The 16,166-nt window shown below is 39.6% G+C and overlaps 1 protein-coding gene across 1 annotated transcript; it reads right to left on the bottom strand.

Annotated features, from left to right (window-relative positions):
* Nucleotides 1–343: 343 nt before the first annotated feature.
* On the bottom strand, nt 344–15,932 carry ppie (peptidylprolyl isomerase E (cyclophilin E)). The gene is made up of 10 exons (XM_068011393.1): nt 15,891–15,932; nt 12,063–12,161; nt 11,617–11,660; nt 10,786–10,812; nt 10,455–10,536; nt 7,742–7,845; nt 5,759–5,882; nt 3,407–3,592; nt 2,051–2,193; nt 344–531 (listed from the first exon to the last, which is right to left on the bottom strand). Exons 1-10 carry the CDS (start codon nt 15,919–15,921, stop codon nt 463–465), a joined length of 909 nt encoding a protein of 302 aa, XP_067867494.1. The 5' UTR covers nt 15,922–15,932; the 3' UTR covers nt 344–462.
* Between the last annotated feature and the right edge of the window lie 234 nt (nt 15,933–16,166).

Genomic DNA, 16,166 nt, shown 5'->3' on the forward strand with positions numbered 1-16,166 from the left:
GCTCCAGGGACCCGGGTTCGAATCTGGGTACTGCCTGTGCGGAGTTTGCAAGTTCTCCCTGTGACCGCGTGGGTTTTCGCCGGGTGCTCCGGTTTCCTCCCACAGCCAAAGACTTGCAGGTTGATAGGTAAATTGGCCATTGTAAATTGCCCCTAGTGTAGGTAGGTGGTAGGGAATATGGGATTACTGTAGGGTTAGTATAAATGGGTGGTTGTTGGTCGGCACAGACTCGGTGGGCCGAAGGGCCTGTTTCAGGCTGTCTCTAAATAAAATAAAATCATTAATTTTTAATTACGATCGTGATCAAAAAGAAAGCTAACTTTTTTTTTTAAAAAAGGAACTTTTTATTTTACATGTTGAAAGATATTTACAAAAGTCTTCGAGTTAAGAAACTTTACAGATACCATTGAATATAGGAACAGGATTGAAATCTCCTGAACTGATGTTTTACAGCCACTGGAGTCACACATACTCTCCACAGTCTGAGATTATCACTTTCTGCTTTGGTTTTCCATCTTTAGAACCTTGAGCCTGGAATACAAAAAACTGTGTTATACACATTTAAAGGGAAAAGTCAACCTCAACTAAACATCCTGAGAAAACACAATTGTTGATTCAAGATTTCCTTTGTTTTTGAAAACAAAATCCATTAGTTTTGGTAATTTTTAAAGCAGAGGCTGAAGGATCAGACATTTACTGTTATGGCCAGGTTTGATTTATCCTGAGTCGTACAATGCTGACATTGCCAGAAGCTCTGCATATATTATTCAGACCACAAAGAACAGGCAATCTGTACCCAGATTATCTGCTGTACAGAAACAATATGATGGATGGAGTACTTAAAATTTAAGTTTCTTTGCATGGATATTGAAGGAACTGCTTTGCCTCTGGTGAAATGCAAGATGTCTCAAACAAAGAATGCTGACTTGCTCAAGTTTCACTCTCACTATAAAGTAACCAGCAAAAAAAAAAATTCCCTTTAAAAGAATAAAAGAATCACATCCTTATTTTTAAAAGTGGCCAGTTTTCCACCTCAACTAAACATTAGAAATTCAATCACAAAGCTTAAATCATTTTTACACGTACAGGATTTCCCTCTTTCAGGAGCTGTGGGTTTAGTTTCTGCTTCATTTCCAAACCTTCAGCTGGGTCCTGGGTCACATCCTCTAATATGCCTTCCATAAAGCACAATCAGAGCTCACTGCCCTTCCTTTCCCCTCCATGGTGCATGTGTACACTGTATTTTCCTGGCTTCTGCACAAAATAGTCCAGTTCTACTTTGCGAGTGCATACTTTGGCTCCCTGTCCCAAGTACCTTTGGTGGCCCAGTGCTTCTTCTAAGTGCCACACTTTTCTTCCCCAAATTCACAACCATTAGCATCAAGCAATACTTATCTACCCTTTCAGTTGCACCATATAATGATTTAGAAAAGCATTTCAGAGAATACTCAATAGGTTCAATTACATAGAAATCTAAAACTTCATATCAAAGATTAAGTTGAAAAAAATCAAAATGGAAAAAATGAAAAAAATCCTGTTATAATTATCTGTTTTAAATTGAAATAAATGCAAAACAGTTTTGTAACCCTGGGGAATCAATGATACAATGTAATACCTCATTAACATTCCTATTGTTACAAAACATATCCTCTGACTCACCATGAAGAATGCAACAGGAGATCAAATAGAGTACATTAACAGCTAGGTTTTTTAAAAAATTGAGCTTCAGAACTTTTTTCTAGCATGCACGGCCCTCGTTTTGCATTTACTTGGTTACAGATTTGAAATTCTGCCAATAACCAACACTTCCTGGCAAAGATATGGTGAACTCCCATCAGTTGTCTGCCACAGTTGCAGTACTAAAAGCCATTAAAGATCACAGGGAAAATTAACACAGTTCACCTAGATATGCTGCCTAAACCACAAAATAAAGTTGTATTGGAAGGGGACCACCATTAGCATTCCTTATAGTATGGGATGTTAGGGGTAAGCAATTATGAAGTGGAAAGAAGTAGATTAAATAAGTTGTCACATTTTTAAATATACTCACTTCAATCTGTTTGACAACATCCATTCCCTCCACTACTTCCCCAAATACCACATGCTTTCCATCCAACCAGTCTGTCTTGTCAAGGGTAATGAAAAACTGAGAGCCATTTGTGTTTGTGCCAGAGTTTGCCATTGACAGTAAACCTAAACAAAGAGATCAAAATCACAACTGTGCAATGTTGAGTCTGAAATTCAATGATTTTGACTTAGCGTAATTACCCCATCTGCTAAGATATGGTCCTTTTTTTGATTATCTCCTAAGATTGTAAAGTTACAGTATGAAGATATTTGCAGCTGGAATTAATTCCAGGTGCCAAGAAAACATCCTTTAGAGAATTAAAAAACCATCACCTAGCAAATTAAAGTAAAACTCAAAACTGCAAGTAAAAGATTTTTTTCAACAAGAAAGCTCAATCTTGGGATTCTCTAACTGTTCCAAATGTTTCTCAATACCTAGTGTGACATTGAGCCACATAAACCAGAGCTCACAGGTTCAATCCCTGGACTGTGCTGAGTTGATTGATCTCAGCTGGGGCAGGGGTGGGTGCACTACCAATGGTTGTGGCACTGCCAGTGGTTGCAATGTCCTCTGAGCTTGGGAAGGGGAAATAACCTGATTCCTGCTTCTGATCACACTTGCAAAGACACTGGGCAAGGGGAGATTCAGCTTTAACTGCGATATCTTTCACAATCAAATAGCCTGCCAATGTTGACTGCCTAGGATTACGCAGAATAATGGCCAAGTGAAGAGAGCATCAAAGGACTTCTGGCACTTGTAGTATCCTGCTGCAGCTTCAAAAAAAAGGAAGGGGAAAAAACTGGGGGTAAAATAGCAATTTGACTTAAACTGAGAAGCTGCTGCAATACAATTCTCATTAAGTATTTTACCCACTTACTAAGGCAGTCTATGCATAGATCAAGATTTATTTTTCTAGTACACACATTAAAAAACTGATATGTAACCACATCCAACTTCCATCTGTCAAATAATATAATATATATAAATAAAACTTTTCTATTATCTTTAATATTCAATAGCAAAAGGGCAGGTAAACAGACCAATGGATTGACAGGACATAAATAACTGGAGGGGCGCTGCCTATTCATTTAAGTGTGCAGGCCCTTATATTTGGGCGTGGTAACTCAAAGGCGTCAACTTGTGCTCCACCTGCATGGGAACTTCTGGGTTGCGGCGTGACCGTGCAGCTTAGAGGGCACATTGGAGCAGGCCAAGATCAACACTACATATTTCGATGCTATAACTATGTCTAGCTGTAGGATGGCAAGCTGTAGGCTATACACTAGGTTTACATTTTGATCTAGAATTGGTTATTTCAAAAAAGTGGAAATACTGTACCTGGCGCTAAGTGTTTTAGGATAAAGTTTTCATCATCAAACTTCCTGCCGTAGATGGATTTCCCGCCAGTTCCATTATGATTGGTGAAGTCGCCACCCTGACACATGAATTGTGGGATGATGCGATGGAAGCTGCTGCCTTTAAACCCAAATCCTTTCTCATGTGTACAGAGGCAACGGAAATTCTCTGAAAGAAATGTTTTAAGTATCCACGGAAGAACAATTTGTAGAACCTTAATAATCTATATCAGTTATTAAGGAAATCATTGGGTCATAAGTGACTTCATTGTGTGGCAATAAAAATGCTTCATTCACAACCAGATAGTTGTAGCTCTTAAATAAAATCAGGAAATGATGGAAATAAAGGGGTACAGTAGCATAGTGGTTATGTTACTGGACTAGTAATCCAGAGGCCTGGACTAATGACCTAGCGACATGGGCTGGAATTTTTCATTGGGCGGGTGGGGGGGGTCCCGTCCACCAGCCGAAAAGTCGGTGGTAAGCCGCCTCCGCCGGGCCTGGGATCCTGACCAGATTTTACGCTCCCCAGGCCCTTAACTGGTCTTAGGTGGGACTTCTACCTCATTAAGGCAGGAAGCCCTGCCTAATGGAGCTGCTGGCCAATCAGCAAGCTGGCAGCTTAGTCCCAGCAGCGCCATGGGGAGCGGTGGCCGCTGCTGGGACTACACCCAGCAACAGGGACAGCCCCAGAAAAAAGAAACGTTTTTAGGGCCTCGACGGGGACAATCAGTCGGGCCCCAGCAATGCAAGGGTGGTCGGTGAGGGGGGTGGGGGTCCTGTTGTGCATTGGGGGCAGTTGGGGTTTTGGGGACAGCCCTCTGTGGGGCACAGGGTGCCCAATCAGGAGGGCTGCCCCCAGCCCACAAGAAGGCCTCCTAGTTTCATCAGGTGGCCTTTCTGAGGCCTCAGGTGCCTGCCAACCAGGGTAAATTACCCGTGGCGGCGGGCGGAGGCTTTTAAGTGCCAGTTAATTCAGGGCGGCATAGTGGCGCAATGGTTAGCACCGCAGCCTCACAGCTCCAGCGACCCAGGTTCAATTCCGGGTACTGCCTGTGTGGAGTTTGCAAGTTCTCCCTGTGACCGCGTGGGTTTTCGCCGGGTGCTCCGGTTTCCTCCCACAGCCAAAGACTTGCAGGTTGATAGGTAAATTGGCCATTGTAAATTGCCCCTAGTGTAGGTAGGTGGTAGGAGAATGGTGGGGATGGGGTAGGGAATATGGGATTAACGTAGGATTACTTTAAATGGGTGGTTGTTGGTCGGCACAGACTCGGGCCGAAGGGCCTGTTTCAGTGCTGTATCTCTAAATAAATTTTTAAAAAAATAATTAGCCACTTAAGGGCCTTGATTGGCCTGGGGCAGGCAGGCCATTTCTCACCACCGTCGCCCCGCGAAAATTTGCAGCGGAGGCGGGAGCGGGTCAGGAAGGGCCCCACCCCAAACTCCCACTCCATTTTATGCCCCCTCCCCAGCCACCAACACGCTCTTTGGGGGGGCATAAAATTCCAGCCACGAGTTCAAATCCCACCACGGCACCTGGGGAATTTAAATTCAATGAATTAAATAAATCTGGAATAAAAAGCTAGGATTGTCATTAAATCCACAAGGTTCATTGATGTCCTTTAGGGAAGGAAATCTGCCGTCCTTATCCAGTCTGGCCTATATGTGACTCCTGACCCACTGTAATGTGGTTGACCTCTGAAAGGACCTTGCAAGCCACTCAGTTGTGTTCAAGAAGGCAGCTCACTGCCTTCTCAAAGGCAATTACAGATGGGCGATAAATCCTGATCTTGCCAGCAACACCCACATCCCAGGAATGAACTAACATTTTCTTTTACTCAATCAGTTTCTCAATTGTGATTTGATCAGAAAATTCCCAGGAAAAGGAAAGTTTGGAGCAGGGTCAATTTCTGATCTAGACCAAGAGTGTCCAATCTTTCCAACTTCATGGCCAATTTGGTGTTTACCATGGTGAGCCGCATACACAGTTTAAATTAATGTTTTCTACATCACAAGCTTTGCATACTAACAGATCTTGGTGTTTCAATTTTAGGATTTTTCCCACCAATGTGATAACTAATCTCCAGAACCATAAAATTCAGAAAGGACAAGCCAGCAAGTAAGCAAATAAACACCAATATAATAAGTTGACACAAATGACCCATGAGCTATAGTATGAACACTCATGGTACTTTCAAATAGAAGATACAGAGACAGATGGCTTATATAGAAGACAGTGTAAATAAAGGGGGAAAACAGTTAAGTCATAACACGATTTATCTGGTCTTTGCTCTCAATTAGAAAGGTCACGTCTGTGTAGAAATTTATTCTTTACCTGCAGTCATTGGAACAACATCAGCTCGTAATAAAAAGCGTAATCTTCCAACAGGCTTATTGCTGATTTTGATGTCCATGTAGACTTGAGGATTGGTTCTTGCTTTTTTGGCTGGTGGCTCACCCTAAAGAGAAAGAAATCATTTCATGGATAAAAAAAAAAATTCAAAAATCCAAAAGAAAATGAGTTCACACACATTTACACAAAACAAAACACAAGAAAGCATTCTTAAAGCCATAAAGATTTTTCTGATCTCACAAAATTTCTGATGTGATCAGAAATTATAATAAAAATGTGTAGATTTCCATCATTTTATGTATATAATTCATTAACGTTTTTGCTTGGGTTTCACAATTGTCAGTTTATAAACAAACTAATCACTTACATTATATAATTACAGAAAGGAGCACTTTTTAAAAGTATAATTCACAGACCATCGCACGTCTTGAAGAAATTGTACAATACACCTTTGTACCAATATTTCACTAAATGGTAGATTATGTGATACAAGTCTTCCCTCCTGTGGATTAGCCAATCAGATCAGGAAGATCCTAAGTATGGTCCATGGTTTGTGCCCAGTTAGAGAGTACTGTACCTGGTTGGGCTGGGGAGAAGAACACAGCCAGGTTTCCTGTTCACAAATGCCATCCAGCAACTGTTGTGTCAGTTTGTATAAACTGATGTCAGAATAAGGCTAGGCTGTGATGCATCCCATGGTAAAACAACTTGGGTGATCCTCACTATCTAGGGTTATACATGAAGAATGGCCATTTCAGCAATGTACCAGAGGCTGGCTTGCACTCAAAGATCTTTGGGAGAGGAGGAAAGAAGCAGATAAAAATTGACAGAAGAAAGGAGGAAGAAAAATATGAAAAAAGTCTGGAAAAATAGGTCATTTGCTCCATAGAAATTGTCCTTTATTATTCACTAAAGAGGTATTTAGTGTATTGCTCAAGTACAAAGCAAGGAAATAGTGTCTAATTTCCCATAAATAAATCTGATGATTTATCTTTTATGGCTTTTATATTCTTAATCCATTCGTCCTAGATCTATTTAGAAAACTCTTAATCCTGCATTCAACCTTTCCGATAGGTGGAAACACAGAAGTCACAAGGAGCAAATGAACTCCACCCCATAACACAGACTGTAATTTATTTATTTATTGCCCAGTCTCTTTCACGCATTTTATGAAAGAGCAGAGTAAATAAAGAAAAAACGAAGCCTGAAAATTAGTACCTTTTCTCTTATGATTCCTAGATCTCATAACAGGATTTTTTAGATGTTTAAATCTTATCCCGTTTATTACAAGTAGAAAAGTACCTATTCAAAAACTGCACTGTAAGATGAAGATGGAATAGGAGGGGAGAGTTGATTAAATCTATAACTAACAGAGATTTCCTCTGGCAGTCACCCATTTAACAGAGTTTAATGCCCTAAATATTTTTTGCACACATATTCTGCTTGTCAAAGTTAATGATTAGTCTGGGGAAAATGAGCATTTTTAATTTGAAGCACATGGTGTCAGCATTATGCATAGGTAGACACAGATCAAGCTTCCTCTATTTTGCCCCACTAAGAGTGTGTCCAGGCCTCACCTTCAAAACAATCCTCCCCCATTACAATACGGTTACATTTCAATTTCCCACATCTCTCTGAGCAAGATTGCCAAATACAGACAATTTTTGTACTGTGGATCTATAACCACCTAAAACTGGTTAAACATTTTACACATGGTTTTTAATGACAATAAAGCAGACATTGAACCCCTCAGTCAGGGTGGTATTTGAACCCATGTTCTAGAGGCGCAGGCCCATGTCCAACACACTGCATCACTCGGTCCCCTTTGACTTTTTTCCTAATGTCATACCACAGATATTAAACTCGGACATTCAGGAATCAAAATAAGCATTGAAGTGCAGTAGAATTCTGCCCAACCTCAAACTCAAGATGCTTCACAGGAGCACAAGGCAACAAAAATCCCACCTCTTGTGTTTGCGTGTTTCCATCATCTCCTCCGTGCTCTACATTTTCATTCTCCTCTAGAGTCTTTCCAGCAAACTTCTTTAACCAGTCATCATCTGACCACACTAGAAAGAAAAAGACACCATTTACATTTCATTCAAAAGCAGCAACGTAACTATTAAAATTTCTAGGTCCATTTCTTGAAAAGAAACCACCCACAGCACCTCTGCTGTTGCAAATAGCCAGCCCAAATCCAACCTTCCTTTCCTCTGCAAACATATTGTCGCTTCCCAAATCTGAGCCCATCTCTTCCGTAACTCCCTGCTGGAATCTCTCCAGCCAGTTTTTGGGGCTTCTCACATTAAGACAGGCCAAAACAAAGTCATGAACAACGTTTTCTGTGACTGTAGTGCATTATTCATTCTAGATCTCTCTGCAGCCTTTGACACTGTCAGCCACAGCATCTTTCTCAAAGCGCCTCTTCCAATCTCGAGCTCAGTAGGACTGCCCTGGTTAGGTTCCATTCTTACCCATCATATCATAGCCACAGCATCTCTAGCAATGGCTTCCCTTTGTTAACTCCTGAGCCTGCCCCTGCATCCCCGCCCCCACCAATGCCTCAAATTTAAAATTGCCATCCTCATTTTCAATTCCCTCTTCTATCCCCAAACTTTCTGTTTCTCTAACTCTTGAGCATCCTCTCCCCACTTCACCCTACCACTGGCCACAATGTCTTCAGCCATCTAGGTCCCATGCTCAGGAACCTTTTCCCTAAACCAATCTGTTTCTATACCACCATCCCTTCCTTTAAGGACTGCTTTTAAAACCTCTCTCTTTGACAAGGCTTTTGGTCACTCTTCCTCATTTCTCCTTCCCTGACTAGGCATCCTTTTTTTTTATTAATCCATGGGACATGATTTTACATTAAAGATGCTATGTAAATGCAAGTTGTTCTTGTTGTTAAACCATTATGGAATGTTAATTTCCAGCCCAATAATTCGACAGGACATTCGTAAACTGAATTTTCCCCACTGAAGCCATCGGGTGACTTTCCAGAAATGCATTCTGCTGCAGCTGGAGACACAAAGAGGTAATTTTTAAAAAACTTGTCTGTAACCTGTAAAAAAAAAACCTTTTAGTTACAGAATAAGTGTAATAATTTGTAAAATCTCCAAGTCTGCGTAGATGGCATTTAAGAACATCCATTTATTCAGACTGTCTCCATCTCCTATCCAACATCCTGCATCATCTCCCCTGTAATTTAGACCATGCAACTGAGTTTTATTCTAATGTTCTTTGTGAAATAGCTAGATCATAGGCCATAGTTTATACTTCCACAGGTACTGCACATAAATACAGTGGATCAAACCTCCCTCCCCCAGCTGTTGGTCGTCTGAAATGTTAGATCACATTGCAAGCAGCAGCACCCTACAAATCTTTGCTAATCTCCTTGACCACCCCCAGCTATCTTCCACGCCAGGGACCAGCTATCTTCCTTGCCAGCCCACCACCCCTGGAATTTGTGACCAAGAAACCCCCTTTTGACTTTCTTCCTTCCCTTACCTTGGTCCAATTATCTTCCAACTCACTAACCTTTCTTGCTGCTTGATCTGAATATTACAATTGATCTCGACTCCCAGTGTCCAGAGACTCCCAGAGATTAAACAGTGATATTATTAAGGTTGCAAAAAAAAAGTTGCTCAAAATTGGTAATGCCAGCTGTTATTACTGACAGCCACTTTAATCGGAGATCAGCAGTGAGAATTTGGCATGGTGTAAACTGACAGAGCAAAAGGGGGAAAATGTTATTCATTTTTATTAACATATGTGAAGCCTCAAACTACCTCTACTGCAGTCTAGCATTGCACAAATGCTCTGTGTCTTTATACCATTTTCCTCCTGAGGTGATAGAATCAAATTTCATTCCCTCAATTACTGCACTCGTCCATTTTAAGGTATGATATCAGATACACAACTATTTTCAATAAATTATTTCAACACCATCTCTCAAATTTTCTACTTTGCTGTCCTTAAAGAGAAGTGCTTGCAATTTGACTGATGTTGCACACTGAGTCCTTCTATAACTGCTAATACAAAATCAAAAGGCTGCAGATGCTGGAAATCTGAAACAAAAACAGAAAATGCTGGAAATACTCAGCAGGTCTGGCAGCATCTGTGGAGAGAGAAGCAGAGTTAACGTTTCAGGTCTGTGACCTTTCATCAGAACTGGCAAATGTTAGAAATGTAATAGGTTTTGAGCAAGTGAAAGGAGTGGGGGGGGGGGGGGGGGGGCAGGAGAGAAGAACAAAAGGGAAGATATATGATAGGGTGGAGGGCAGGAGAGATTTTAATTCTCCACCTTGCTCCCACTCTGATCTTTCTGTCCTTGGCCTGCTACAATGTTCCAATGAAGCTCAAGGCAAGCTCAAGGAACAGCATCTCATGCTTCAAGCCTTCCGGAATCAACATGGGGTGCAATAATTTTAGCTCATAACCTGTACCCCCTTTTTTTCTTTTTTCGTGCTTTTTTTTTTTTGTTTTCCCTGCCCTTGTTTCTTTTTTAATCCCTTTATTTTGCATTTGGGTGGCTGCTCACCTGCCATTTACACCTCATCAAAAGTGAAGGTCAGACCTGGGATCTTCCTGATATAGCTGAGCTGCTCACTATCTAAGACTGCATTAGCCAATGTGTCAACTAAGCCTGTCGTTTATAAAAGCTGTTTTCAATCCTCACCTGCTCTTGAGGATCCTTCTTTAATTCGCATGGGTTTTGCCAGATTTACTCGGATTGTCCTTCCAAAAAGTTCAGATTCATTCTGATAAACGGAAGGAAGAAAAAGGGCAATTAAGCCACTATTCTCTATGGCGCACTCACATTTTATACCATTGTTCTTCATTTAGCATTGACAAGTCCTACATTCCAAGTTATTTGATATTCATAAAAATTTGATTGTGTTTACAAAAATCTGACTTTACTTACTATTATTAAAAAGATATCACTTTTTATAATAAAAAGGTTTAAGGATGCCAGTTTGCCCATTTTTGCCAAACCACATGCCACTTACCATGTTATCAATGGCAGCTGCAGCATCCTAGAAGAAAAAGTGATGGGTTGTAAATTATCAATAAGCAGAATAGACTTAATTCCATTATTGACTAAGCACCTTCAGTGCATCTGAGGAAGAAATCAGCAAATCACACTAATGATACAATAGGTGAATGGGATACTGCCATTAAAAATAAAATGAATCAAGACCAGCTGATCTCCATAGCACCGTTTACAGTTTAAAAAAAATGTAACAGTCTCTTGCTTCCTGTAGAAGACATGTGTGTGTTACAGTAACATATATGGGGGCGGGGCAGGGGCGGGGGAAAGGACATGGCACAGGCAAGTCCTCATTCAAAATCCACACCTTCCAAGTGCTGTCACTGATCAACAATTACAAGCAGGAGCCCTGACTGACCATTTTCCTCCTCAGAACATGGAACCAGAAACCAATTGTTATCTCACTGTTATTCAAGCTGCCATGAAACTTCCTACAAATATTCTCAGGGTATTCAACACAACCATAGATATAAAAAGGAGAAGAACAACAGCATGCTATGTTGGGCCTTTCAGTACATTTTACACAAACAGTGAATAAAGACTGAAACAGATCATTTATTGCATCACTGAGTTAAAAAATAAAACATTTGGCAGCTGACATTCAGATCTTTCAACTACGGAATATTTATGAATAATGTTTTCATTTGGGCAGCTCCAAATAAAACTTTATTCAATCCGTGGTTACATCAATTGTATCAAGTACCCAAATTGTATTTCACTACAATTCTATGGTAAAAGAAAGGCTGAATTCTTTTTCCAGCTGTAAAAAAGATAAAAATAAGTATCTCACCTCAGCATTCTCAAATTCAATGAATGCAAAACCTCGGTGTTTTTCTGCACAAGGATACAATAAAAAAAAACTTAGATTTTTACTTACTTCATAATCTTTATTACTGAGTTAGCAACATAAAAGCACCAAGTTTCAATAGTTTTTACACAAATGTAGCTGTCACTGCATCTGGAAAATCATGCTGAGTGCTTTGTTACCAATTTCTTTATGAATTTTAAATTTCAACCTTTCATTTAAAAAAAAACTTACGGACTTAATTTTCAGCATAAGAATTTTGGAAAAGAGTGCCAGCGCTCAATGATTAGGACGTTGCTTAATATTCTGTGTAAAGGTCAGCATTTTTATAGAAAGATTTTCATATCACAAGGAACTTGGTATTTACTCCGATTTTGCAAGTCGTCTGAATCTGGCCCAATTACAGTTAGGGGAATTTTACAAGTATTTACCTGTTTCATAATCCAGTGGAATTTGAATGTCCATGATATCCCCAAATGGAATAAAAGCTGCATGAAGCACCTTCTCATCTACCTCTTCAGCAAGGCCACCTACAGATGGTAATGCAAAATACAAAGCCAATTTGACAATATAATAGATAGCCTACTCACTCCAATCAGCAAGACCACTGACAAGCATATTAGACAGTAGAGGAACAAGAGATGGCAGCATTCAACTGATGCCTTAAATCTAATCTCCTAATATATTACAAAAAGTTTAATTAAACACCATGTTAATCACAGAATATAACTGGGCACCTTCTCTAACAAAACCGCCTCCTTCCTATCCTCACTCAGTTTTTCCATTGAGCAATACTTCATTCTCAGCGACTTCAATCTCTACCCGAACTCACCTTCTCACACTTTTCTGACTGCCTGAACCTCTCTCAATTGCTCTTTTCACATCAATTCCCTTTTCAAAAAGACAGGTTTCCCCCAATATCATAGTCCTAATTTCATAGCAAATAGTGGTTTCTATCAGCAGGCCAAGTCTCTGATAAAGTGAAATTTGCATCATTATACATGCTATATGTGAAATATGGTGCCCAGGATTAACAAAACTGTACCTGATTATTTTTTTTCGATCGAGATGCCCAGAATTTTATTCTTGGAAGGTGGAAAATATAACAGATCATTGTGTATATATATATTTTTAAAAATTGCCCTGGCACAAAAAAGTCAAAAACTTTCCACTGGTGCTGAAGGGAGTGATTGCCTGATACCTTGTTACATATTATAAAATAACAAAATACAAAATGCCTGATGATGCCACCTTCCAAGTGAATTTGAATGGCCAACATTCAGTCAACCAAAACTGAAAATGCTACATTTTTTAAATAATGTAGTCAAATAGTAATTATTTAATATTTGTTATTTTCAAATAAAAAATATTTTTGATGATTTTGTAATAAGCTCAGGACTGAATAATTTACTTAGCTTCAAAACAACATGTTTCCCATTATAAGAACAGAAATGTAATTAGATTTTAAGCAAGTGAAAAGGGAGAGGGTGGAAAAAGAACAAAAGGGAAGGTCTGTGATAGGGTGGAAGACAGAAGAGATTAAATAACAAACGAGTTAATGCTGCAGAGCCAAAGTGAGTGATAATGGGACAAGTAAAGAAACAAAAGATGTGTCTAGAGGATGTGAAACAATGATTTACATGTACTTTCAGTTCACTGCTCACAATGCAGTCTGCTCTACATTGGGGAGACCAAATGCAGAATGGGTGACAGCTTTGTGAACACCTCCATGCAGTGCATAAGACCCTGAGCTTCCGGTCACCTGTCATTTTAATTCTCCACCTTGCTCTCATGCTGATCTCTCTGTCCAAGGCCTCCAGCAGTGTTCAACTGAAGCTCAACGTAAGCTTGAGGAACAGCACCTCATCTTTTTATTTAGGCACTTTACAAACCTCTGGACTCACTTAACAATTTCAGATCATAACTGCTGCCCCCTTTTTGTTTGCTTTTCTTTGCTGGTCTTGGTTTTACTCTCGCTTTTCTCTTTTTTTTTTGCTTTCAGACAGCATCTGCTCATCATTCTGCCATTCACACCACCTCACTTGCTTAAAACCTATTACATTTCTAACTTTTCCCAGTTCTGATTAAAGGTCATTGACCTGAAACATTAACTTTGTTTCTATCTCCAGTATCTTCGGCTTTTATTTCAGATTTCCAGTATTCATAGTATTTTGCTTTTGTATTAATGTTTCCCATTATATTCCCCTCCTCCAGAAGAAAGTGATTCATCTTGCAAAACAAAACTACTGAACAGAATGTAATGCAATCAGCAATGGTATATAGAACATAGCAAACTGTGAATAAACAGAATGTTCCAATCTGGCACTTCTTTTAGACATCTATTACATCTTCAAAGAGCTCACCAACTGTTTAAGAACAGTGATCCACTACCTTCATGTGCCTTCTCTTTGACTTTTAAATATAAAATAGTTAAATAGTCAATGTCAAAATAGGTCAATGTTAATATTAGTTTGCAGCACTATTACAACTCAACTTTGAATACTTTCCCTGCAAAGCATTGTGCAACTTCTTGGAAGAAAACATACCATCTGCAAAGTATGACAGCCTTTGAGGTAAGTGTAAGATTAGGTTTACTACTGTTTTAAATTAAAAAGTACATGACTTTATTTTAAATACTCACATTGAGAGCTCATTAACTCTTGACCAAATGCAGTTGTAGTTTTTGCTCATCTCACAGACATTTATTATTCCACCTCTGATGTTTAGCTATTTCTCCCTTCTGCACCATTTCCTAACTTCAATGCATCTGCCTGGGCTGCTTGATGAATGGCCATTAAGGAAAAAAGGCCTCTTAATGTTCCCTCCCCTCAGGAAAATGCCTCATCCTCCCATGATGCCTTTTCCCACACAGCCCATCAGAAATCAAATACTCAATTTGAGACACAAAGCTGCATCCCACCATTCTATGGTGAAATGTATTAACACACTTCCCTGCTCAGCTATGGGAACATGCAATCATTTGAAGACTTATGCATGCTTTTTAAAAAAAAACACATTTCAGTTATCCTCATTTTTTTACAAGTGCATTTTTATAGATATTTATTATAATAAAAATTAAGCAATCTATCCACTAATCCGGCAAGGCCCACTGTCTTCGCAATGTCCAAATCAGCTGGAGTTACCAGATGTGACAGTAAGCCTATCATGTCAGGAGCAGTAATCTGGCCAGTCAAAATGCCACCCTCTAAGACCATAACAGGAGTGTTTTTTTTTTATTCTTTCTTGGGATATGGGCATCACTGGTTAGGCCAGCATTTGTTGCACATCCCTAATTGCTCTTGAACAGAGTGGCTTGCTAGGCCATTTCAGAGGGCAGTTAAGAGTCAAACACATTGTTGTGGGTCTGGAGTCACATGTAGGCCAGACCAGGTAAGGATGGCAGATTTCCTTCCCTAAAGGACATTAGTGAATCAGATGGGTTTTTATGACAACCAATGATCATTTCATGGCACCACTACCGACACTAGCTTTCAATTCCAGATTTTTATTCATTAATTGAATTTAAATTTCACCATTTGAACCTGTGTCCCCAGAACATTGCCCAGGGCCTCTGGATTACTAGTCCAGTGACATTACTACTCTGCCACCATATCCCCCACAACTATTAGTTATACGTATTTTTATTATCTGGAAGATTGATGGTTACAATATTGATCATTATTAAACTAATGACACCAAATAATGTATGATTATTCATTCAATCTTCTGGCCCAATTATAACATAATGTGGCTATATGAATATTTAAAAAGGGTATAAAAGCAAAATACTGCAGATGCTGAAAATCTGAAATAAAAACAAGAAATGCTGGAAATACTCAGCAGGTCTGGCAGCATCTGTGGAGAGAAATGCAGAGTTAATGTTTCAGGTCAGTGACCCTTCATCAGAACTTATTTCAAAAAGGGTATAATTGAAATAGCTCATATTTTCTACACGATGTTTAAATGAAGACAATCAGACTGAAACATAGTTTCAAGTGGTCAATGTTTATCTAGAACTAACTGTAATATTAAAACAAACTGTAAAAATATACAGGCACGATCTTCCCCGGAAATATTCCTGTTTTAACTGATGCAGCACAACCCAATGAAGTGTAAGTGAATCATGAGCTACAGCCTCCTGAGATTCCCGGTGTCCCAAACTGGAACCCCACGCCACCCACATAAAATGTACTCATATTATTCGGTGTGGAAGAACGCTGAAGGTGAAGAGCCATCATTGCCCTTCTCCACTCACTCACCCACATACAGCACCCGCTTGGTCGACGCCATCTTCCCGAACTTTCCCCCCTCAACTCCAACCTTTGACCCAGAGAGGCAGCTCAGACTCATCCACTTGCTCAGTGGTTGGTTTCCTTATTTGTTTTTTTAAATTAAAGTTCCTATTTTATACAAACTTGTGAAAAGCATTACTAAAACACAAAAACCTTCATTTTTTTCTCTCTCTTTAAAGTGAATTCGATAGATCCTTGGGGAAAGAGCTATATTGGAGCAAGTGTGATTACAGTAGATAGTTC

This window comes from Heterodontus francisci, chromosome 31 (genome assembly GCF_036365525.1).
Source record: "Heterodontus francisci isolate sHetFra1 chromosome 31, sHetFra1.hap1, whole genome shotgun sequence".
In the NCBI taxonomy this organism is placed as follows: domain Eukaryota; kingdom Metazoa; phylum Chordata; class Chondrichthyes; order Heterodontiformes; family Heterodontidae; genus Heterodontus; species Heterodontus francisci.

Excerpts from the sequence above, each read along its gene's own strand:
- ppie (XM_068011393.1), bottom strand. The coding sequence starts at position 15,921 with ATGGCGTCGACCAAGCGGGTGCTGTATGTGG. Across the intron at positions 12,162-15,890 it reads CAAGCGGGTGCTGTATGTGG|GTGGCCTTGCTGAAGAGGTA; the intron begins GTGAGTGAGTGG and ends TACCATCTGTAG. Across the intron at positions 11,661-12,062 it reads TCCACTGGATTATGAAACAG|AAAAACACCGAGGTTTTGCA; the intron begins GTAAATACTTGT and ends ATCCTTGTGCAG.